The sequence below is a fragment of the Rhineura floridana genome, chromosome 16 (genome assembly GCF_030035675.1).
Source record: "Rhineura floridana isolate rRhiFlo1 chromosome 16, rRhiFlo1.hap2, whole genome shotgun sequence".
NCBI classification, from domain to species: domain Eukaryota; kingdom Metazoa; phylum Chordata; class Lepidosauria; order Squamata; family Rhineuridae; genus Rhineura; species Rhineura floridana.
The window spans coordinates 12,139,855-12,166,100 of NC_084495.1; the positions used below are offsets into that span (position 1 = coordinate 12,139,855).

At 43.9% G+C, this 26,246-nt stretch overlaps 1 protein-coding gene across 3 annotated transcripts in view; it reads left to right on the forward strand.

Moving 5' to 3' along the window:
- Window positions 1-26,246, forward strand: part of LOC133371487 (collagen alpha-6(IV) chain-like) — a 294,936-nt gene that overhangs the window by 164,840 nt on the left and 103,850 nt on the right. For all 3 annotated transcript variants that reach the window (XM_061598999.1, XM_061598997.1, XM_061598998.1), the window contains 4 exons: window positions 1,277-1,321; window positions 20,444-20,560; window positions 24,309-24,377; window positions 25,296-25,331. In XM_061598999.1, the coding sequence (XP_061454983.1) occupies window positions 1,277-1,321; window positions 20,444-20,560; window positions 24,309-24,377; window positions 25,296-25,331 (267 nt within the window). The remainder of the gene's footprint in view (window positions 1-1,276; window positions 1,322-20,443; window positions 20,561-24,308; window positions 24,378-25,295; window positions 25,332-26,246) is intronic.

Sequence of the window (26,246 nt, forward strand, 5' to 3'; positions counted from 1 at the left end):
ACAAAACAGCTTAACAGGAAAAAGAAATGCATACTAAAAACAGTAAAAATATTCCAAAACACAATTAAAAACATTGTAAAATATACTTAAAAACACTATTTCATCAGTGATCTCTGGGTTACCAGGAACAGCCCCCTTCAGCCGTCAAATCCCTAAACTCTTCATTCCTGCTCTAGGAGGAAGAGATTGGGGCTATATGAACAGTGGCCAGAGACTTGAAGACTCTGTAATTCAACAGAAGAGCATATTTCATGGATTGGTATTCTTCCCATCAGCCAGGCCATAAATCCAGTTACAGCTTCTTCTGCTCTCTCCCTCTGGACCAACCATCGCCAACTTGGTGCCTTCCAGATATTTTGGACAACGGCTCCCATCAACCCCAGCCAACATGGGAGCTGTAGTACAAAACATCTGGAGGGCATCAGGTTGGAAAAATCTGCCCTGGACAGAAGAGTCTGGAATTTGGTCTGAAGCTCAAGAACTGCAAAATAGACTCTCTTGCCCGTCCTGCGATCTGCATATCCCAAATTATATTGGGATATTATATTGTCGTTTTGTAGCTGCTTGGGGAGCCAAGTGTAGCTGAAGAATAGGGTCTAAATATAGTAAGTTGTCATAGCCAGTTTATATATATATATATATATATATATATATATATATATATATATATATATATATATCACATTTTCCACTGCTTATTTATATAAAACACGTTTTGCTTGTGCCCAGAGCAGTTTGCAGACAATAAACAAAGTACAATAGTACCAGAACCAGTATGCAGAGTAACAGAAAATCATTAACATCGCTGCGACGCTAACCATTCAACAGCTAACAATTCATTTTGGTTAACGATTCAAATTAAGAGAGGATAAAGCTTGTCAATAAGTGGAACCAGTAAGCGAAAATGCAGACTTCAGATATACTGGAAATAAAAATACAATTAAAGTCAGTTAATGCTCTCCCAAAGTAGGCCTAAAGGTGATGGCAGCTCCTCCAAATCTCCCCACGGTTATGTCTAGACTGAAAAGGTCAGACAGCCCCTCACAGCTGCTCCCTTAAGAAGGCTTCTAGGGCAGGAGAATGGGCATGGCAGGTGGAATAAGCCGCTCCGTGAAGGCAAGCACAGTCTTGCTGCCTCTCCTCTTAGCAATAGATGAATGTGATTTCCTGCGACAAGTGCGTCTTTATTCTAAACCACCATTTCTCCCTAACAGGACTGGGATCTATGGATAAGATGAAATCTCAACTGCGTTCTTTCTTTTTAAAATCCTTTTAGGGCCCAATGGGGGTTCCTGGATTTCAAGGAATACATGGAGTTCCTGTAAGTCTGTCTGTGTTTTTAATATTTATATTTAAGTGCTGGTGTAAAGCTCTTGCTTAGGTTTTTATTTTTTATTGTTCTGGCCTCAGAATAAGCATAGACCTTTGTTTGAGTTAAAATGCGAGATGCATCTCACCTTTGTTATTCTCATAAGATGTACACTGGATCGTCACCTTGTAGTGGTGAGTGGGCTTGCGTGTTCCAATGAACCCTGTGAGCGATGCCGTCGGGAGTCATGTACTCCTGGCAGGGTCACCCATGGCGGTAAGGTCAAGGGAGAGGAACCAGACAAAGAACGATCCAAGAAAGTCCTCAATGGCAGAACAGGCAGAGGATAACAATGTGTACGTTACAACGGCTGTGAAGGCGGATGAAGGCTGCAGCAGATAAAAGACTTCCAATCGCCGTGATACCCATGCCATTGGATCAAAGCCTTTTTCTGTCAAGATTGTGTGTTGATCGTGGTGCACCAATCTCCCCACATAAAACAAATTCACGCACAGGCATCTTCCATAACAAAGTCCCATGGCGATTGGCAAATGGAGACGGGGGCAGGACTGTGAAATCTAGAAGCCCCTAGTCATGGTCTGGTACATCGGTTTTACCATGAAAACCCTATTCATAGGGTTGCCATAAGTCAGAATCGACCTGAAGACAGTCCATTTCCATTTTGACAGCTGGTATAGCACAGTGGGGAGGAGAGCCTGGCTGGGAGTCCAGAGTCTGTGAGTTCAAATCCCTGCTTGTGTCTCCTGGGTGTCAAGGGCCAGCTAAAGATCACCCCCACAGTGAGTGGCTTGGGTGATGTGCCCTGCCACCTGTGCAGCCGTGGGCAAACTGCATAGTCCCAAGGAGCCCAGTTGCCCCCAACTGGCAGTTGCGGAGAAGGAAGTGGCTGGCTTGTGCAGCTGTGGCAAGCTGAGCAGGCCCTAGCCAGCTGGGGAGGACTAGCCTCAGAGGGAGGCAATGGTAAACCCCCTCTGAATACTGCTTACCATGAAAACCCTATTCACAGGGTAGCCATAAGTCGGGATCGACTTGAAGGCAGTCCATTTTTCATGCTCTGGATAGGACTAGCATTGAATGCAGCTCTGTATTGGAATTAATGGGCATGAGGAGCTTATTTATTTATTTATTTATTAGATTTATATCTCACCCTTCCTCCTAATAGGAGCCCAGGGCAGTGACTTAGATCCATTCATTTCAGTAGGTCTACTCTGGGTAGAACTTATGCTGTGTTCAGACGGCATTTTATTCCATCTTCCCAACTATCTGTTACCTGCCAGTTTTTGTGTTTTTTGTGATCTTTTACATGCTGTAAAAGCCACTTCAGGAGATCTAGTGGTATCTAGTGGAAATTTAGCACTAATTTCCATGTTGTTTCCAGAAAAGTCCTTTTGCAGCCTTGGAAATCTGGCATATTGTGGGAGTTTTGTGTTGTATGTTTCCTGTAGTTTTCATGGATCATTCCTCCACTACATTAATTTGTTAGATTTATTACCCACCTTCACCAGAAGTTCCAAGGGTGAGTTGAACAATGTAAAATACAACATGAAAAGTGGTTTAAACAAATTAGAGGATCCTAAAAATATATCTCTCCAGTGTCAAAGTCCAGGGGAAAGAGGTGCTTCTTCAGCCTACAATGAAAGCTGTATAGTGAAGGTGCCAGACACGCCTCTGTTGGGAGGGAGTTCCACAGCTTAGGGGCTGCCACAGAGAAGCTTCTGAGGGTGGAGGTACTACGAAGAGGGCCTCCACTGTTGATCTTAACACCTGAGGAGGTCTGTAGGGGAAGGCAGAGGTCTTCCAGCTATGGGCTAGATGAGCCCGTGGTGTGACTCAGTTGAAGAAAACTTCACATGTTTATAGACTGGAGGTGGGGAACCTTTTTGTAGATCATTCCCTTCTGGGCAAGCTTCCAAGGATCACATGCCAGTAGCGGGCAAAGGAAAAACTGTGCAAAGCAACAAATGTAAATTTTATCTTTATACAGCAGGCTACTTTCTACACACCTCTATCCTCTATCCAAGGAAGCAAGAGGCACTATCAGAGTCCAAGGGCTCTGTGTGAAGCAAGTCCAGTGGCAGGTGTGTCCTGGAGAGGAGGTGTGGCCTGGGGAAGAGTCCAAGAGCTAGCCAGAGAGACATGGGGGGATACATTTGGCCCCTCGGGCCTGAGGTTCCCTCTCCTAGTATAGATGTAAAGCTGCCTCGCCAACTATGATGATGATGATGATTAAATGTATATCCCGCCCTTCCTCCCAGTAGGAGCCCAGGGCAGCAAACAAAAACACTATAAAACATCATAAAAACAGACATTAAAATATATTAAAACAAAACATCTTTAAAATGATATTTTTTATAAAATGCTTTAAAAACATCTTTAAAAGCCATTCCAGCACAGACAGAGACTGGGATAAAGTCTGTAGTTAGAAGGTTTGTTGAAAAAGGCAAGTCTTCAGTAGGCACAGAAAAGATAACAGATGGCACCAATCTAATATTTAAGGGGAGAGAATTCCAAAGGGTAGGTGCCACTACACTAAAGATCAGCTTCCTACGTTGCGCGGAATGGACCTCCTGAGAAGCTGGTATCTTCCAGTGGCCCTCACCTGCAGAGTGTGGTGATCAACTAGGTATATAAGGGGTAATACAATCTTTCAGGTATCCTGGTCCCAAGCTGTATAGAGCTTTGTACACCAAAACCAGAACCTTGAACTTAGCCCAACTGCAGCTTCCGGACCAACTTCAAGGGCAGCCCCACATAGAGCACATTATAGTAAACATATTGATGTAAGAACTAGTAGACATTGTCTAATTCTTAGGAATTTATTAGAAAAGTGTGATTTCTTGTATTTTCATTAAAAGTTGTTATTGTTGCTTTTTAATAATATTACCTTGTTAATTTAATTCTTGTAAATTGTACGGTTTTTATTGATATGTATTTCTATATTTGTATTTATTTTTGCAAGCCACCATGAAGGCCTTTTGGGCAAAAGGCAGGATAGAAATAATAATAATAATAATAATAACAATAATAATAATAATAATAATAATAATAATCCGGCCTGGAGGTTATCAGTGAATGGACAACAGTGGTCAGGATATCCTGGTCCAGAAATGGCTGCAGCTGTCTTACCAGCAGAAGCTGGTGAAAGGCATTCCTAGCCACTGAAGTCACCTCTAGTAACAAAGATGGATCCAGGAGCACCCCCATACTACGAACCTGCTCTTTCAGAGGGAGTACAACCCCATCCAAATCAGGCAACTGAACAATTATCCAAACTCCAGAACCACCAACCCACAGTATCTCCGTCTTGCTAGGTTTCATACTCAGTTTATTGGCTCTTATCCAGCCCACCACCAAGTCCAGGCACTGGTCCAGGGCTCGCATGGCCTCTCCCAATTCAGATGTTACAGAGAAATAGAGCTGGGTATCATCAGCATGCTGCTGACACCTGTCTCTAAATCTCCTGATGACCACTCCCAAGGGCTTCATATGGATGTTAAACAGCATGGGGGACAAGATAGTACCCTGTGGCACCCCACAGCGCAACTGCCAGGGGGCCAAAAGAAAATCACCCAGTGCTATTCTCTGAAAATGACCCTGGAGGTAGGATCGGAACCACTCTAAAACAGTGCCTCCAATACTCATCTCACAAAATCGATTCAGCAGGATGCCATGGCCAATAGTATCAAAAGCCACTGAGAGATAAAGTAAGAATAACAGGGTTACACTTCCCCTGTCCTTCTTCCAATAAAGGTCATCCATCAGGGCGATCAAAGCTGATTCAGTCCCATAACTAGGCCTGAACCCAGATTGGAATGGGTCAAGATAATCTGTTTCATCCAAGAGTACTTGCAATTGCTCCACCACAGCCCTCTTGATCACCTGCCCTAAAAAGGGTGTGCTTGCAACCAGGCAGTAGTGGTCACAAGCCAATGGATCCAGGGTGGGCTTTTTCAGGAGCAGTCGGATCACCGCCTCTTTCAGGGTGGCTGGAACCAGTCCCTCCCTTAATGACACATTGACCACACCCTGGATCCACTCAGTCAATCCCCCTTAGCAAGTGTTAATAAGACAAGAAGGGCAAGCGTCGAGAGAACATGTTGCTGGCTACATCATCACAAGCACCTTGTCCATGTCATCAGACCGCATCAACTGAAATAGTTCCCAAGAAGTTGCAGCAGATGTTGCACTGGACAGCTCACTGGGAACTACAGTAGATGTGGATGGGGCATCAAGATTGCTATGGAGGCAAGCAACTTTACCCTCAAAGTGCCTTGCAAACAATTCACAGTGGGCCTCTGAAGGTCTAAAACTCCTTTTCCTGGAGTTGATGTCAGCAGACCCCTGATAATATGGAAAAGCTCCACTGGATGGCTGCTTGAGGATGGGATGGTGGCAGAGAAGTGGGCTTTCTTTGCTGCCCTCACTGCCACACACTGGTTAATGATGTTTTACTTGTGCCCAATCAGCCTCTCACAGCACGTCTTTTTCCACTTGCGTTCTAGCCATCGTCCAGTCTGCTTCATTGTCCTTAGCTCACTGGTATACCAAGGTGCAAACTGGGCTCCACAATGCCAGAGAGGGCACTCAGAGGCAACCATGTCAAGAGCCTGACACGCCTTGTTGTTCCACAGCGTGACAAGGGCTACAACAGGGCCACCTGCTCTATCTACTGGGAACTCCTGCAGGGCATTTAGGAATCAAGTGGATTCCATTAGTCCCAGACCATCTTAATTTGTACACCACCTCTGCAGGGGAGGATCGAAGCTGTTAGCCTAACTTCACCAGGAAGTGGTCTGACCATGACAATGGGGTGACATCCATCCCCCAATCTCCAGACCACCCCTTCCTCCATCTGAAGCAAAAAACAAGTTAAGGGTGTGTCCTGCCCTATGTGTTGGGCCAGTGACAACTTGAGACAGCCCCACTGTCATCATGGAGGCCATGAAGTCCCAAGCCGGAACATTAGAGGCAGCCTCATCATGGACATTGAAATCACCCAGGACTATTGGTCTGGGTTCCTCCAATTCTCAGTCAGAGAAGCTGCTGGGCAGCAGGGTGGACGGTACACCAGCAGCAACCCAAGTTTACTGTCTCCTTGGCACAACACCAAGTGCAGGCCCCCATAGCCAGCTCCAAGACAGAGTTGTTTCCTGGTGATAGAGATGGAAGTTCTGTAGATCACAGCAACCCTTCCCCCTGATCTGGCATTAAAACAACAGCACACACCAGCCAGTGGGCACAGCAGATGAGCAACAACAAACCCATCCATGGGAGGAGTGGGAATGAGGAACAAGGCATAGATAGCCTTGCCTTCGACTACTATGGTAGCTTACCACCTCCCCATGGCTATACCTTCCCCTAGCCATGATCACTGGAATTGGGATGGCATCACCCATATCCCTCCCTACTAAGACTCCTCCTAAACACCTGATATGAACCCAACAAGAACCCACCAACAAAACCTACCTGAACCATTTACCCCAATAGGCCTCTGAGAGAACTGGGAACAGTCAGACCCAGTCAATATCTTTCACACAGGGCACATCTACTCCCCCCTGTCTCACTTCCAGGGAGGGCCAGCACTCTGAAAGCATCTGGCAACTTTGTCCTATCATTCAGTTCACTGCAAAGGCTCATACCCTGCACAGGATCTACACAATCGCCTTACGTCCTCCCCACTACCAGTCTCCTCTAGATCGTTTAAAAAAAAAATAGAAGGGGGTAGCACCCTTGTCCTCGGGACTCCCTAAGGGACTCCCCAAGTGACAACCACCTTTGGTGTCACCCCTTTGGTGGCAACCCCGCCACCAAAGGGCAGCCGGGCTTTTATGTCCCTGACCCAGCCAGGAACTGATGCAAGACGCTGCAAGATTGACTGCAGACTCTCTCTGGAGTCACGGTCAGGCAGGGGGTCCCAGTCCTTGCAGCACTTACCAGCAACCCTTATCAAGAGACAGCAACCCAGAGGAGCAAGCAAGGAAGCACCCAGATGCTCAAGCACTAACTCCCTGAGCGGTGGATTGTTGCTGTCTCATCCCATAAACACACAACAGACCTTTCTGTTTAACTGGGCATAAAACCCCAAAACACCCTGATTTCTTTTCCATGGAGACAAGAGTTCTCACTGCTTAAGAAAAGGTGGTCCTGTGTCGAGTGTAATCGCATTCCAACCTGTGCGTGTGGACTGGGTGTGATTGCTATGGGACCCTTATAGGATTGTCCTTTAAAGGGGACTGGAAAGCGTTTGCACAATGGGAGTCCTTGCGGAAGGAAAGAGGCCACCAAAGGCTGTGTAGGAAATGTTGACGGGCAGGTAAGTTTCTGGCTTCTCGTGTTGATGCAGCTGGGCCGATGAAATCTCTTGGCAGCCGCTGACGCCGCCTGTGTTTATGAACTGTTAACCACAGATGTACAGGAGAAATGGCCCTCTAACAATCCCCCACCCTGCCGCCTATGTTTAGTTTTTCCCATGGAAGAAGGTTGGGGAGTTTGGAAAGCAAGATGTACAATTTATACCATTTCTGCTGAATATACAAGGCTTACTAAATGGAAACATTTCAGTGAGATAGTGCGCGGATGGCTTCTATCAGCTCTGTTTAAAAGTGGAGGAGGGGGCAACCTCAGGCTGTTTTAAAGTCAGGATCTGGCTCTCACCAGAGGGCCCCCCTTAGCTCTCATAATATACAAAGCTCCTTATTAAATTAGGCTGGTGTTCATTCATCCTTGATTATAATCTTTTCCCCCTCTCCTTTTTTTCCAATGTTTCTTCTTTTCTGATGGAAAAAAGTCATCATTCCTTTTAGGCTCCATCTGCACCTTACATTTCAAGCACTGTTTTGCCACTGTAACAGCCGTGGCTTCCCCCAAAGAATCCTGGGAACTGTAGTTTGTGAAGGGTGCTGACAGCTCTATTGTCCTTACAAAGCTACAGTTTTCAGAGTCGTTCGACGGTCAGGGCCTCTTCCCAGGGAATTCTGGGGATTGTAGCTCTGTGAGAGGAATAGATATATTATATATAGCACCATTAACAAACTATCTTTCCCAGGATTATTTGGGTGAAGCCATGGCTGTTTAAAATTGTATAATCCTCTGCCCAGGGAACTCTGGGAATTGCAGCTCTGTGAGAGGAACAGGTATCTCCTAAGCTCCCAGCACCATTAACAGACTACACTTCCCAGGATTCTTTGGGAGAAGCCACGACTGTTTAAAGTGGAATAATAGTGGAATAAATGTATGGTGTGAATGTGGCCTACATCTCTCCAATTTAAAAACCAGGCCATTCCCAAGCACCGTATTAACAAAAGGTCTCACCAGCCTCATGACACACAGTATCTTTATCTCTTTACATATATTTGTAGCGCAGGTGCATTTTGAATACTGTGTCCAAGTCTTGTATTGGAAGGAGTTAGGACTTGTGCTGGGCTGAATATCTCGTTTCCCTTGCAAATGTGGAAGGATATTTGGTGGGTGGGTGACTTTGTAGAAGTTTTGACTTGCCTTTACACATGAGGTCATACTTACTTTAAATCTAAACCTTCCATAAAATATCTGTAGTGGCTACATACACACCATATATTTAAATCATCCCCTTCAGAAAAAAAAAGATAATGGGAACTGTAGTTTAATCCTCACAGAGCTGCAATTCCCAGCATCCTTAACAAACTACAGTTCCCAGGATTCCTGGGGGCGGGAGTGGGAAATGTGCTTTAAATTTATGGCGAAAATGCAGCCCAGGTTTTCTCTTTTTAACAACTTCATTCCCAAAGGCATTCCCTGCCCCCTAACCCTCCCCCCCCAGATTATGCCAGAGTTGCTCCCTGAAGTGGCAGCAAGCATATTTTTCTGTTATATATATATATATATATATATATATATATATATATAAATTCATCCTCTTTGTTAAGATAAGGCAAAAAATCATCATATTTGCCCACCCACATTGAAACTTTCACCCTAACCCCTGAAATTCTATGCAGTGTAGAATGCCTTCCCTACACAGAGAGGATAAAGCATTTGGGGCTTTTTAGGAAAACCCATCTCAGGGGGTTCACGGTAGATGTTCATAAAATTATGCATGGGACAGAGGAAGTAGACAATGTTTTTCTCCCCCTCGCATAATACTAGAACTGAAGCTTGGGGGGCCTCCAGAGGCTGTTGGACTCCAACTCCTGTCAGACCCAATTAGCATGAACTATCACCAGGGAGACTGAGAGCTGTGGTCCAGCAGCATCTGGAAGATTACACCCCTGGTTTAGGGTCACCCAGTAAAATGGATTGGCAGTGGATTCAGAACAGGCAGATGAAAATATTTATTTACATAATTCGGTGATGGGGAAACCATGGCCAGATGCTGTTGGACTCCAGCTCTCATCTTCGGATCATAGGAACCTGTTTTAAAGTGAGACAGACCATTGATCCATCTAGCTCAGGATTTCAGACGGGATAATTCCCAGCGCTACCTGGAGACAAATTCATGGAGGATAAGGCTGTCAGTGGCCACTACGGATGGATGAGAATATCGATTCAGTTTACTTTTCAAGCGAAACCTATCAATTTTGCACTTTCCGAAACAATATGAGAGCTAAAACACAGCCATTCTTCAATATTTGCACTTATTTGAATTTTACGATGCAGTTTGCCAATCAGTGTTTTACAAAGATGCATATATTACAGGAAAGTGTGCATAAAAATGAACATGAGAGAAAATAACATGCAGAAATGCAATGCCTGATGAGAAATGGCTTGCAGAAATGTGTGCATTAGTCAGAATTGCAAAAAAAAAGTGTTTATTAAGAAAAATTTACACCAAAATACTGGTCAATTTTCATGAGGATTTTTTTAAAAAAATGCAAATTGCTGCAGAAATGTGGAGAACTGAATTTAAGAATGGAAAAATGAGAAATGGAGAGAACTAAAATTGACAGATCTTTCCATCCCTAGTGGCCACTAGCCATGATGGCTGTGCTCTACCTCCATGGTCAGAGGCAGTATTTGTCCAAATACCAGTTTCTGGAAACTAGAGGAAGGGAAAGTGCTCTTGTGCTCAGGTCCTGCTTGCAAGCTTCCCATAGGTATCTGATTGGCCACTGTGAGAACAGGATACTGGACTACATGGGCCACTGGCCTGATCCAAGAGGGTCTTCTTATGCTTTTATGAGATGCCAGGGATTGAACCTGGGACCTTTTGCATGCAAAGAAGATGCTCTGCCACTGAGTCATGACCCTTCCCCATCAACCCCAACCAGTGTGGCCAGTGGCCAAGGATTATGGGAGTTTTAGCTCAGCATCTGGAGAGCCACAGATTCCCCATCCCCGATATAATGCATAGCTAATGTATGGAATTTGCTGTCGCCAAGTTGTAGCCATTGAGTCCAACCCCCTGCTCAATGCAGGAATCCAACAGGTGGTGGTCCAACTGCCTCTTGAACGGCTCCAGTATTGGAGAGCCCATAGAATAATAGGGCAAATGGTTTCAACGGCTTTACAAAACAAATTTCTGGAGGCTGGACTTCCCAGTAGCCGTGATAGCTAAATGGAACCTTCAGAGGCATGGAATACCAGCTGATGGGGAGCAACAAAGTGGAAGGGGTTTTGCCTTCATGCCCTTGAGGGGTTCCTGTGAAGGAGCCAGAGGAACCCCCTCCCCAGCTCCCTGAGCTTCCCTCCTACGTGGATGCAGATTGGGTCCCAAGTCAGCAGGGCTTGCTGGTGAAAAATGGCAGCTGGGGAGGGAAACGGCTGTTGACAGAGAGGCCTCAGAATTCCTTATAACTGAGGGCGTGGGTGGGTAGATGAAGAGGAACTTAGTTTCAGTTGAGCCATAACTCAGTAGAGAGAAGGTGCTGGGAAGGAGCCTGCCTAGCTACAGCATGAGGTGTGCCCAAGACCAATTGGTGCCCCAACACGGAACTGCTGGAGGGTATTCACTGGGAGAAGAGTGTGCGACGTAACGTCCTGTCCCTAATAAACAGTGATAAACTGAACAATCCTGCGGTCTTTGCTATTTGTGTGCAGGAAGAGAGGGCCTGGGGGCACAGCCTCCAGGCCTTTTGATGTACCCCTGCCTATGGAAGCCTCACAGAGCTACAATTCCCAGCATTCCCTGGGAAGAGGGATTCACTGTTAAACCTCTCGGGGAATTGTAGCTCTGTGACGGGAATAAAGGGTCTCCTAAGAACTCTCAGCATCCTTAACAAGCTGCAGTTCCCAGGATCCCTTGGGGCATGTTTAAAGTGGTATGATACTGCTTTAAGTGTATAGTGCAGAGGGGCGTAAGGTGAGGAGGGTAGAATTTGTCCTTCCTAAAGGAGTCCAGGGTGTCAAGCATGACAAAAAGAATTTAACAGCAACGAAAAGCAAACAGCATTCTAGAAAAGGTTAAAAGCACAGTTACAACAAAACATTCTTCCATTTAGCGATCTCCAGGTTACGAGGAAAAGTTCCCTTCAGTCATCAGATGTCTGGTCTATAGCCAGAAGGCTGCAGATATCTCCTGGGACAAGCCAGTTCAGTAGAAATGATGTTTGTTTTAAACCTCTTGTATTTTTGTATTTTTTTTTCTTTTACAATTGTAACTTGCTTTGAGATGTTTTATGTAGTAAGTGACAGATAAGTATAAATAACCACCACCAGCACCACAACACTACATTTAGGGAACAGACCACACTTTGGAACACAACTCAGCTTTAACTTTATTTGTTATTGAGCAGCTATATATGCATAGAGGACCTTTCAGAATGTGATTTCCCCCACCTGAAATCAGACCGTGGTGTAGACCATTCTACCACCTTCTGTTCAATGCCCAGATAAGTGGACTACTAAAAAGTACGAATTGATCTGTAGCAAAGTATGTATTGATCTGTAGCAACATCTGATACTTCTTGTGCTCAAAGCTAACATCAGTACAGAAGTGCCATCTCAGATTAAGAAAGTTACTCCAGGATGTTTACACTGTTGTAAAAGCTGAAGATAGTTTAGCCCATAAAAAGTCCATTGTCCTAATTATCTACTCAGGGTTAGGAGCTGCTGGTCTTCCTTTGCAAATACATGTAATTCTCATTTCTATGGAATCAGTTTGTCCCAGGCAATATCTGCAGCCTTCTGGCTATAAATCTAAATAAATAAATAGAGATATGAAGAATTGCACATGTTTGCTTTGAATAGTCACAGCCCAGTGTTTACATTTTGTTACCGGATGGCTTGTTGACATAAGATACTTTACTACCAAACCAAAGACAAGCAAGTTAGTACAGGGATTATGGTATCTGGTGGTTTCCTCTTGCTCCACTGCTTTAAAGGATTAGCTTTCGAGGGGAGAGGAAGATGGGAAGAAATATACCAAGAACTGGAAGTCTGCAGATCTTTCCCAATTTCTACCAGCAAGAGCTGATTTTAACCCTTTCGTGCGACTTTTGCCAACTCTGATTTTTTTGTTCTTGCTGTTGTTGTCAATTGCTGCAAATTATACATTAACTCCTTCTGGAGAGTGTGGTGCAAAAGGTACTGCACATGTGGGCATTTCACACACAGCCAGAGGTATCTCTGTGATGATTCAGACTTGGGGAAAGTTCAACCCAGTTTGAAAACACCCCACCCCCAAATCGGCGCTGAACACCTGAAATTGCCTTATTTGTATGGACTGCATTTAAGTCGATCTCAATTTATGGCTACCCTTTGAATAGGGTGTTCATGGTAAGCGGTATTCAGAGGGGGTTTCAAATTGCCTCCCTCTGAGGCTAGTCCCCCCCCAGCTGGCTAGGGCCTCCTCAGCTTGCCACAGCTGCACAAGCCAGCCCCTTCCTTGTCTGCAACTGCCAGCTGGGGGGGCAACTGGGCTCCTTGGGACTCTGCAGCTTGCCCACGGCTGCACAGGTGGCAGGGGACGTAACCCCTGAGCCACTCGGTGTGGGGGTGATCTTTAGCTGGCCCTTGACACCCAGGAGACACCAGTGGGGATTTGAACTCACAGACTCTGGACTCCCAGCCAGGCTCTCCTCCCCACTGTGCTATACCAGCTCTCTTATTTGTATAGAGACCTGCTATTGGTCTCTGGCACCCTGTATTCTCCTGTCTGACAATGGCTCTCCAAGATCTCGCATAATGGTCTGCCTGGACACTGCTACCTGAGACTGTTTTAACTGGAGATGCCAGGGATTGGACCTTCTGCAGGCAAAACATGCATCCCTGTGCCCCTCTTTGGGAGGAAGGGCGGGATACAAATTTAATAAATGATGATGATGATGATGATGATAAAAATAACATGTGCTTTACCAGTGTTACAGCACCTTCCCAAAGGCAAGTACTTCTTTTTTGCCTGTGTCCGGAGTTTATTTCCAAATTATCTTCACCCTAGTACCTCTTAGAAAACTCTCTTAGGTGTTTTTAGATCAGGGATTGGGAATAAATAGTTGATTAAGAACTGCAATTTACCTTTTCTTCTATTACTAATATTACACTGGCATGCAATCTCCTACAGGGGTGGCCAAAGTGTTGCCCTCCAGATGTTTCTGGATTATGAGTCTTACCATCCCTGGCTATTGTGCTGTGCTGCCAGGGGCGGATGGGAGTTGGAGTCCCGACAACTTCTGGAGGGCCACATTCTTTGCGTGACAAATGCAAAGTCCTAGTGGTCTCTGAATTTGAATAAATATCACATGTCCTTATGATACCATAGTTGAAGCAGCTTTCCAGCCGGGCTGGGAAACCTGGTGCCCTACAGATTTCATTGAACTACAACTCCCATCACCCCTGCCAGCTGACTATGCTTCTGGAGGGCCATAGGCTCCCCACCACCGCTCTACAGGATCAGGCTACACCCCCATTGGCCATCATGGTGGACTCCAGTTCCCATTGGCCCCAGCTCTCATGGCTTATGGTCAGGAAATCATAGAATCATAAGATCATAGAATAGTAGAGTTGGAAGGGGCCTATAAGGCCATCAAGTCCAACCCCCTGCTCAATGCAGGAAACCAAATCAAAGCATTTCCGACAGATGGCTGTCCAGCTGCCTCTTGAATGCCTCCAGTGTCAGAGAGCCCACCACATCCCTAGGTCATTGGTTCCATTGTCTTATGGCTCTAACAGTTAGGAAGGTTTTCCTGATGTTCTGTCGAAATCTGGCTTCATATAACTTCAGTCCATTATTCCGTGTCCTGCACTCTGGGATGATCGAGAAGAGATCCCGGCCCTCCTCTATGTGACAACCTTTCATGTACTTGAAGAGTGCTATCATATCTCCACTCAGTCTTCTCTTCTCCAGGCTAAACATGCCCAGTTCTTTCAGTCTCTCCTTATAGGACTTTGTTTCCAGTCCCCTGATCATCCTTGTTGCCCTCCTCTGAACCTGTTCCAGTTTGTCTGCATCCTTCTTGAAATGCAGGGACCAGCACTGGATGCAGTACTCAAGATGAGGCCTATTTGTTTGTTGTTATGTGCCTACCAGTACTGAATAGAGGGAACTAATACCTCACGCAATTTGGAAACTATACTTCTGTTAATGCAGCCTAATATAGCATTTTCCTTTTTTGCAGCCACACCGCACTGTTGGCTCATAATTCAGCTTGTGATCAACGACAATTCCAAGATCCTTCTCACATGTCGTATTGCTGTGCCAAGTATCCCCCATCTTATAACTGTGCATTTGGTTTCTTTTTCCTAAGTGTAAAATTTTGCATTTATCCCTGTTGAATTTCATTCTGTTGTTTTCAGCCCAATGCTCCAGCCTATCAAGGTCCCATTGAATTTTGTTTCTGTCTTCCACAGTATTAGTTCTGCCCCCCAATTTTGTATCATCTGCAAATTTGATAAGCATGTTCTGTACGTCCTCATCCAAGTCGTTAATAAAAATGTTGAAGAGCACGGGGCCTAGGACTGAGCCCTGTGATACCCCACTCATTACTTCCGCCCAGTTTGAGAAGGAACCATTGATAAGCACTCTTTGAGTACGATTCTGGAGCCAGCTGTGGATCCACCTGATAGTTGTTCCATCCAGCCCACATTTAGGTATCTTGCTAATCAGAATATCATGGGGCACTTTGTCAAAAGCTTTGCTGAAGTCGAGATATGTTATGTCCACAGCGTTCCCACAGTCTACAAGGGAGGTTACCTGATCAAAAAACAAGATAAGACTAGTTTGGCAGGATTTGTCCTTCATAAATCCATGTTGGCTCCTAGTAATCACTGCATTGTTTTCAAGGTGTTTACAGATTGACTGCTTTATAATCTGCTCCAGAGTTTTCCCAGGGATTGATGTTAGGCTGACTGGTCTGTAGTTCGCTGGTTCCTCCTTTTTGCCCTTTTTGAAGATAGGGACAACATTAGCTCTCCTCCAGTTATCCGGCACTTCACTGGTCCTCCATGATTTCACAAAGATAATAGACAGTGGTTCTGAGAGTTTTTCAGCCAGTTCCTTCAATACTTTAGCGTGCAGTTTATCCGGCCCTGGCAATTTGAACTCGTTCAAAGTGATTATGTATTCATGGACCATTTGTCTATCAATCTCAAGCTCCAATCCTGCCCCTTCTACTTCATGTTTCCTGGGAGAGTCATAAACCCTTTTTTGGGAAAAGACTGAGTCAAAGTAGGGATTGAGCACTTCTGCCTTTTCTTCGTCATCTGTTATCATTTTGCCATCCTCACTGAGTAGCTGTGCCACCATTTCCTTTCTCTGTCTTTTACTATGGATGTACCTGAAGAAAGCTTTTTTGTTGCTTTTAGCATCCCTCGCTAACCTCAGCTCATTCTCAGCTTTAGCCTTCCTGATACCATCCCTGCAATTCCGTAATACCTGCCTGTACTCTTCCTTTGTGGCCTGGCCTTCTTTCCACTTCCTGTATGGGTCCTTTTTTGTTTTCAGGTCAGCTCTAAGCTTTTTATGAAGCTGCATTGGCTTCTTCTGCTGTTTTCTCCCTTTTTTCCTTGTTGGAATTGCTTACCATTGCACTTTTAAAATTTCCTTTTTTAGAAACTCCCACCCATCTTGGACTCCTTTTCTCATTAGGGTCCCTTGCCATGGAACCATACTTAAAATTGTTCTGAGTTTATTAAAATCAGATTTCCTGAAGTCCAGGGTGCGCATATGGCTACTCTCAGCTTTTGCTTCTGTTAAAATCAAGAATTGAAGTATGGTGTGGTCACTTTCCCCCAGAGTTCCCGTAACTGCCACTTCATCCACCAAATCATCTCTATTGGTTTGAATCAAGTCCAGGATAACTGATCCTCTGGTTGCTTCCTCTACTTTCTGTAGGAGAAAGTTATCTGCAACACAAGTCAGAAATTCTTGGAGGGGCCTTGTTTGGCAGAGTTTGTCTCCCAACAGATACGGGATAATTGAAGTCCCCCATTACTACTACATCATGCCTCCTTGAAACATTGGCAATTTGCTTTTCAAAAGTTACATTCTTGTCTTCTCCTTGATTGGGTGGTCGGTAGTAGACTCCAAGCACCACATTCCTTTTATTACTTGCCCCATTAATTTTAATCCAGATACTCTCAGTGGAGCTACCGAGCTTATCTTCTTGTATTTCTGTACAGGGAAATATATTTTTAACATATAGCACAACTCCACCTCCCTTTTTGTTCCTTCTGTTCTTTTTGAACAAGTTATATCCTTCAGTTGCTGTATTCCAGTCATGAGAGTCATCCCACCAAGTTTCAGTTATACCTATCAAGTCGTAATTATTCTCCTGTATTAAGTTCGTCCTTCTCATTTCCCATGCTCTGTGCATTAGTGTATAGACATCGAAGACCATGCGATTTATGGCTTGGCTTCCTTACTACATTTTTCTGAGGACTGTTACTGGGCCCTATTAGAGCCTATCTCTCTCTTCCCATTACTATGCACAAGCCTTCATCAGTCGTTACCACCAAGTTTATGCCTCCCTCCCCCTTAGGATTCAGTTTAAAGCCCTCCTAATGAACTTGTCCATGCTATGTGGAAGATGGGATCCATTGGCCGGTGCCAGTTTGGAAGCATTCTGTTGACCTAACAGGCTGGTATCAAGTCCAGTTTGTTCTTTCTCTGCCAGCTGCTGCTTTTCCTGATCCAGTTTTTTCCCTTGGAAAAATATTGATATTAATGAAGTTTTTTAAAGAAAATATCAATATTTTTAAAAGAAATGTCAATAAATTGAAGGAAATATTGATAAACTGATGGAAATATGGATAAAAATATCCATATTTCACTGATTTTTTAAAAAGTTTCCAAATGTAGCAATGGAAAATGACTATAAAAATCTGATCTGCAAAGATGGCGAATAAACAACTTACTGGAAAATTCAGTACCAAATCCAAATTGGCAGAATTCTATCACATCCCTAATCTAGAGGACACAATGTTGGCTACCTCTGGGCTATAACAACAACAGAAAGTGGCTAGCATGTAAAACCAGGGGAATGATTGGAAGGAACACCAAAATGCTAGAAAAATAAGTATTTATTTGTAATCCAAGCCCAACGCGTTTCACCCTTTGTATATTTAGGCCTTCTGACAGGTGGTGATGATATACAGAACTCAGTGCCCCCTTAAACATTTTCTGCTTTTCAGTTCTTCAGAGTTCGATATGGTGTCATTAATTTTTTTACAATACGGAATGAGTGTCCGCATTTGCACTATGCATTCAAAGCAGTATCATGCTACGTAAAAGAGTCATGGCTTCTCCCCAAAGAATCCTGGGAACTATCGTTGGTGAAGGCTGCTGAGAGCTGTTAGGAGTCCCCCATTCCCTTAAGAGAGTTGCAATTCTCAGAATGGTTTAACAACGGATCCCTCTTTTCAGGGAACTGTGACTCGGTGAGGGGAATAGGGGTCTCCTAACAACTCTCCACACCCTTCACAAACAACGGTGCCATGTCTGTTTAAAGCGCTTATGATACTGCTTTAAATGCACTGTGCAGACGTGGCCAGTAACCCAGAATAAGTCGTGCCCTTTGGGTGCCTTCAGGGAAACGACATATGTCAGTTGAGCCTTAGGTCAGAATTACGTGCTCTTCGCAGTGAGGGTGCACAGGTATCGTAACAGCTAGCCCTCGTAAAGGTATTGCTGCTGCCATCTAGTGTCGCAACTGTCTTTTCAGAGGCGCTATAGAATGACCATAAGAGAAAGCACAGAGATAAGCTCTCTTTCTATGTACAAATGTCAGACTTCAATTATTTGGCTTGTCTTAGGGTGCCCCCAGACTGTCAGAATTTTGAGGGGGGGATTTGAGCACTTACTAGGAAATTTGGGATTTCACGCTTAAAAGTGAATCAAAGCGCTCTGTCTCCCTAGCACAACAAATCCACTTTAAAAAAAAAAAAAAAGCAGACTTTTTACTGTTACGAAAGTGATCAGGAAATGCATTGAAAAGTGTCGGGTGAATGAATGATTAATGGGAATATGTATATATACCATGCAAGCAAATCAGGATGAATGCTCGTTGTTGTACAACCTCCCTACAAGCAAAATGGAATGAGTGTTCAATAAAGACAGGATGTCATCTAACCTTAGTGTGTGAGCAAATCAGGATGAACGCTCAACGAACAGGTTGTCTCGAGAAGGCCCTAGATCCAACAATGCAATCAGAATGCAATTTTTGGACACTGCACATCACTATCCACAGATATGCTGAAAGACCTATTTATGTAGACTGTAAATATCTTGATGATCCTCCCTACACAAATGCATGCCACTAGGGGTGGGCTGACATTCTTATGCCCCAACACAGCTGTAAAGAAGGGACTATAGCTCAGGAGTAGAGCATACATTTTGCAGGCAGAAGTTCCTAGCATGCTACCTGACATGTCAACTAATTTATTTTTATTTATTGCATCTTGCCTTTTTACACCCCCAATAGCTCTTAAGGAAGCTAAGAACATACAATACAATAACAGTAATAATTTAAACCAGTGGTGGGGAACCTTTTTCATCCTGAGGGCCACATTCCCTTCCAGCCAGCCTTCCAAGAGCCACGTGCCAGTGGAAGGCTGGCCAGAGGCGAAAGTAGGCAGAGCTTACTACAGTAGTCTAGCTTCTACACAGATTCACACACCTCTCCCAGACAAGCAAGAGACATTATTTGAGTTCAAGGACATGTCCCAGCCAGGCAAAAATGTGAAGCAGGACCAGTGAGAGGTGTGGCCTGGGAGACTTCGGAGGACCGGATAGAGAGGTCTTGGAGCTGCATTCAACCCCTGGGCCGGAGGATCCACACCCCTGATTTAAACAATTCATAACCATTAGATAGAAGGATCAGATGCCTGAAACCCTGGAAAGCTGCTGCCAGTCAGAGTGGACAGTACTGAGCTGGATGGATCAATGGCCCAACCTGGAAGAAAGCAGCTACCTATGTTCCTATTTATTTGTTTTAAAAACTGTACCCTGATTCTCACCACATCTGGGTCCCAAAGCAGCTTACAAAATAAAAGCAATACACAAAATTTAAAACATAAATTAAACATCAGCAGTTAAAAACATTAGAGCAGCATTCATGGAGCAAAGCCTTCTTGAAACAAAACCACTGTAACCAAGCTTCTGAAATGTAACAGGGATGGGGCCTGGCTGATTTCTGATGGGAGGGAGGGAGTTCCATAGCACTGGGCTCATGACATTGAAGGCATGATTTCTCATTGACGTTTAGTTGTGCTTCTGGTCCATGGGGAACCATTAATAGTGCTGCACCCCCAGACTATTGCAGAGATTGACTTAGGATGTACAGGGTAAGGTGTTCCTTAAAGCATCCAGAGGTCTGGAGGTTCTGATGATGCACAGGTGAAGATTCCCCACTTTGAGAGCTGCCATGTTCATTTCCCTGGGGATTGCAGATCTGCACATGTGTTCCTTTGCACCCTGTAGAGTGTTTGCTATTTAAGTGCATGTCCAAGAGACCTGTGAGGCTATCAACACTGCATGCTGAATCAGGGCACATCAGTCTTGATATTTACCATGCTTTGATTACCTTTTTATTTTTGTTTCTGAAAAAACCCATGGTCATGGAAAACTTTTTGATTTCATTAGTTCAAATAAATGGATTCTACTTACAGTAGCTGTTTACATGACTGTACATTTTGTAAAGAGTCTAAAAGAGGCTTGCAAAATGCTAATTTTAATGCACATTTTTCTTTTTTTCCCTTACACAGGGACACCCTGGCCAGCCAGGACCCAGAGGCTTGCCCGGCCTGGATGGTTGTAATGGTACTATTGGGACTCCTGGCGTCCTAGGTCCAGATGGATTCCCTGGCATCCAGGGTCCCCCGGTAATTCTTGATAAGCCTTTGTACTAGTAAAAAAAGGGCAGGGAAGGTCTTCTGCCCATAACCTGAGAGAGAGCCGTTGTCAGTCAGAATAGGCAGTGCTGGATTAGATGGAGCAATGGTGTGGCATCAGGCAGCTTTGTATGTAAATCAGGTGTGGGGAATCTTTTGGAGCCCAAGGGCCACATTTCCTTGTGGGCAACCTTCTGGGGGCCACATACCAGTGGGGGGGGAGAGATGCAAAAGTGAGCAGAGCAATGGATGTGACTCTTGCCTTTGTACTCTAGAGCAGTGGCTATTTATTTATTTATTATGTATTTCATTTATATGCTGCCCTTTCTCCCAGTAGGAGCCCAGGGTGGCAAACAAAAGCACCAAAAACACTTGAAAACATCATAAAAATAGACTTTAAAATATATTAAAAAACAGCAACCATTAAAACATATTAAAACAAAACATCTTTAAAAACATTTTTAAAAAATCTTTAAAAACATTAAAAAGAAAGAAGGTTTAAAAATATATTAAAAAACATTTCCAGCACAGATGCAGACCGGGATAAGGTCTCTACTTTAAAGGCTTGTTGAAAGAAAAAGGTCTTCAGTAGGCACTGGAAAAATAACAGAGATGGTGCCTGTCTAATATTTAATATTTTGGTTCCCAACTTTTATGAGTATGGGATCCCCTTTGTAACCTCAAAACTAGAGATGTGAAGGCCTGGGGGAAAAATGGAAAAATTCAGGAAAAAAACAATTTTTCCCCGAAGCTTTTTTGTTGTTTTTTTTCCTGAAAAATTGGAAAAAATGAAAAAAAGAATATAAAATGGATTATGTAATATTTTATTTTAGCATGATGAATAAAATGTTTCACTGAATCTTGGTCCCCCTTTTTTCTCAGTTCTTTTTATGGGAATGGGTGATTTTTGTTTTTCACACTGTGGAGGACTAGTGGAGACAAATAATTTTCTTTGTTATTAATGTTGATGGTTTCTCCTGTGTTTTTTTTAAATTGTTTTTTTGCCTGCTCCTCATAAATTGGCAAAATGAAAGAGGTTCCTTACAGTTCAGGAGCTTGTAGCTCCATTTGTTACAAAAAAAGGTAAAAATTTTAAAAAATAAATCATTGTTTGAATAAAATGTACTTTTAATATACCAAATATGATAATTTTATGCCAAACCAACTTGTGCATAATTACATTTCATGTTCCTGAAGGAACAAAGTTACTTTCAATCTGTAAAATGTGCTAATACTGCATTTTTTCAATTTTTCCCAAAATTTCCGTTTCCCCCCGAAAAAAAACTGTTAAAGTCACTTTTTATTCATCACAAAACCAAATATGACAATGATGATATTTATTACCTGTCCTTCACAGAAGGTCCCAGGGCAAGTTACAGCAATATAAAAAACTTTTAACAAAGTTTGAAGGAAATGAAAGGAGATAAAAGCAAACCACCCAGAGTGGTGAACATAGTTTGGTTGATGTCAGGGCATTTGGACTCTGGTTTTAAGTGTGCCACCTGTATACAACGACGCCTCCTCTTCAGCACTCGGCTCAGGAAGCTCCATATATCAATCATAATATGTCTTACAGACAAAATGTCAACAGGTGAAGCTTTCTCCATAATTATATTCCATACTAGAAATGACTTAATTTAATTTCTGTTTAATTTCTGCCTGCCAAACAGCTGTTGAAGGCACAAGAGCCCTGCTCTCCCCCAATGCCAACTGCATACACATGCAGGCTCACAAGTTGGTGGTGCACAGAGCAGCCATTAATTATTTTTTTCAATGAGTAAATAAATATTCTCTTGGCTCTTTGCAACCCCCATGGGATGACTTCATGACCCCCCTGAGGGTCCTGACCCCCAGGTTGGGAACCACTGCTCTAGAGTACATTTCAGCCTCCAAAGTGTCTAAAATCTCACTCACCTCATATTTTTATTTTTATTTTGTAAAATCTGTATGCCGCTTAATTGTCAAAACCTCTTAAGCCAGGGGTTTCTAAACTGTAGTTTGCAGACCATCAGCTTCATTCAGCTGGTCTGTAGCACGTCTATGGATTTGTGGTTGAAGACTGGAGATGCCACATCCATTGCATTAAATGTTCATATTAACTTTAATTGTATTTTTATTGCTTCTTTTATTTCTGATACTGTATTTTCTTGTATTACATTCTGAATTCTGTGGAACTTAAAGGGAAATAAAATACAATATATAAGAAGTAAAAGAAGCAATAATTAAAAATCACGCAGCATCTAAAACAGCGCATTCCAATCACTACAACAGGCCAAAAAAACCATCAAGTGGTCTGCCAAGACCCTCAGCCATTTTCAAGTGGTCCACAGAGGGGGAGGGGAGTTTGGGAACCAGTGCTGTAAGGGGTTTACATCTCTCCATCCTCTTTCTAGGAAAGCAAGAGGTATTATCACAGCCTGGCAAAAGCACTCAACAAGGGTGCAAATCAGGGTCAGTAGGGGGTGTGGCCTGTGGGAGGGGGTGTGGCCTCAGAAGTGTTCCAAGGGTCAAATACAAAGGCCTGGAGGGCTGCATTTGGCCCCCAGGCCTGAGGTTCCTCATCCCTAATGTGAGCATTTCCAGGATTAAAAGGATCAGGGTGATGGGAAAGACCTCTGGATGAGAAAGCTGCCAGTCAGAGTAGACAACACCAGGCTAGATTGAGCAGTTGTCTGATTTGCTACAAGTCAACTTCATATGTTCACATTACCCACAATGACCTGATGCAGCATCACTTGGGGAACTGTGGGAAATTTATAATGGTACCCACCGCAACAGCCGGATAAGCCCAGACCAGGAGCAAGCAGGCAGCCAGGGTCCAGTTCCAGACCAGACATCAGCACTGGGGTCCCAGCCAAGTTCTAGAGCCCAGCAGCTGCTCAAAGGCACTCAGGTGCTGATGCCATGCCATGTGCACAGGTGTTTGAAGAGAGATGTGCACGCATGTCTGACTTCCATGCATTTGCTGCAGAACCCATTGCACCACTGTATTTCCCATAGCTAACATGTAGCGCTGCACTCGAACTGCACTGCAGTTGGAGACAAACACTGGAGAGGTGTGTGTGAAAGAGAGGAGGAACAGGAACAGTTGTAGCAGTAGATTCTAAGAGTTAAGCACTTTCACCAAAGACATGAGTTCTGAGAAGGCATTTGATGGATGAGATGGAGGCAGTACCATGCGAGTCTTCTGGGGGAGATCCCCAGTCCAAGAGATACAGAATGCTTAGAACAGATACAATTGGGTCCCATTCCAGCGGAATATTGGAAGATCCAGGACAGACAAAAGAAGTGACTTCTTCACGCATCGCTTAGTTAAACTCTGGAATTCGCTCCCAGAGGAGGCAGTGATGGCCCCCAACTTGGATGGCTTCAAAGGAGGATTAGACAAATACATGGAGGATCAGGCTACTAGCCGTGAGGGCTATGTTTTACTTCCAATGTCGGAGGCAGTATGTTTCTGAATGCCAGTTGCTTGAAACTGCAGGAGGGGAGAGTGCTCTTGTGCTCGGGTCCTGCTTGCCATAGGCACCTGGTTGGCCACTGTGAGAACAGGATGCTGGACTAGAGGGGCCACTGGCCTGATCCAGCAGGCTCTTCTTGTTTATATCAGTATGGTTTTTGGCATTGATTTTCAGGCTAGTTCATATTTTTACTTTCTCCATATCTACCCCACAGCCCCCTTCTTTCTTTTTAAGAGAAAGAAGCATGCTTTACAAGTGTTGTTTTTTTTTTAATGCAGGGTCGTCCTGGTCCAAAGGGTCTGAAAGGTGAGCCTACGTTTGCCCAAGGAGGACTTAAAGGAATGAAGGTAAGCGATGCTCAGAGAAGGGATAAATTAAAGCAGGTGTGGTGTGATAGTTAGAGTGTTGGACTATGACCTGGGAGACCAGGGTTCGAATCCCCACACAGCCATGAAGCTCACTGGGTGACCTTGGGCCAGTCACTGCATCTCAGCCTCAGAGGAAAGCAATGGTAAACCACCTCTGAATACCGCTTACCATGAAAACCCTATTCATAGGGTCGCCATAAGTTGGGATCGATTTGAAGGCACTCCATTTCCATTCAATGCCTAAGCCAAACTTCCCAACTTCATGCCTTCCAGATGTTTTGGACTACCAGTTTGCATTATCTCTAGCCAGCACAGATGGGAATTGTAGTCCAAAACATCTGGAGCACATCAGGTTGGAAAGGCTGGCCTAAGCCATTTTAATTTGCTTGTTGCTTATCTATTGTTGTTTTGGTTGGACGGCAGTTTCTGGGCTGCGTTCAACTAAATCCTGCTCAGAGTGGACTCACTGAAATGAATAAATCAAAGTGAATCATGTCTATGAACTTCAGTGGGTCTAGTTTGAGTAGAACTCGAATTGAACACCACTCTCTGCAAGTGAGTATAATCATTTGTTTACGGTATCCATTTTCATACTTGTTTTTCTCATAGATACACGCAGAGCATGATTTAATAAAAATGTAGGTTTTATCTTTGACATTTCAACTTCCCTGCTTTTGCCTTTATTTTGAAGCAAATGCATGTGAGCTTGTAGGTTAATCATGGGGTTTTGTTCCTGAATGCTTATCTGAGGCAGTAAGGCAGGTATTTTGCTCAATGGCATTGCATTCTAACGTACAGTTAATTGTTAGCCAGTTGTTTCAATAATAAGAGTATTGTTCTGCATTACAGTATTTGCAAATTTAATTTCTGCTTCATCAAAGGCTATTGTTATTTTAGGGAGGAAGTGGTCGTCCCGGATTGGATGGTGATGTTGTAAGTATGTTTTCCATAAATTGCCATTTCTGACAAAAGCTTTGTATTTTGACATCGCTTTGTCAGACTCAATTTATTAAAAGAACCAAAGTTTATGCATCTTTGTGTTTTTTATGTTTGCTGCCCTGCTATTTCTCTGAACATCTCTGAAAAGTGCATATCATCAGCCCAAAGACTATGATCTGTCTCCAACATTCTCTGTGTGCTAGACTTAAGGGCATTTGCACTAGCACAAGGGTGAAATTTAATGTTGTGCAGCAGAGGAATTTAACACAACAGTCGAGCTAATGGAAACTCATTGTGCGACTAGTTGTGCAATCTTTTTGCAACACAGTTGCCAGCAACCTGCTTCTGCCTTCCCTTGCATACCAACATTCTGGCGGTGCAAAAACATTTTGGCAGCAGAACAACTGTACTGCAAAGTGCCTTTAACTTAGCACCACATTGGATGCAACCCCATGAACATTTCAGGATAGGGAGGGGTCATTTCTTACTCCACATCTGGTTCCCATTGCTGGTCCCACATGCGGAGGTGGCTGTGTGAAGGTGGCTGGCATGTGCTAAACTCTGCATGCCATGAGTTTTAGTGCATTTCTGTGACTGTTAGTTTGCTTGCTGGGACCAGTCATTAAAGAGCATGCTAGGGTTTCATGCTCACAGAATTCTGTGTATGCCATTGATCAGCAAATAATTCCCATGCTGCATGAAAACAGCAGATGAGTTTGGTGTACCCAGTGGTCCACTTTATACAGAATGATTTCAGCTTAATAAACCATGGTTATTCAATTGAGGGAGAGTGTCGTACCCAAGTGCTCCCTCCTTTCCTCTCACATTGACTTTGTCACATCTAATGTGGTGTCACGTTCCATCCTATTACAAAACCAGATCCTGGTTTCACATCCTAGTTAGTATGCG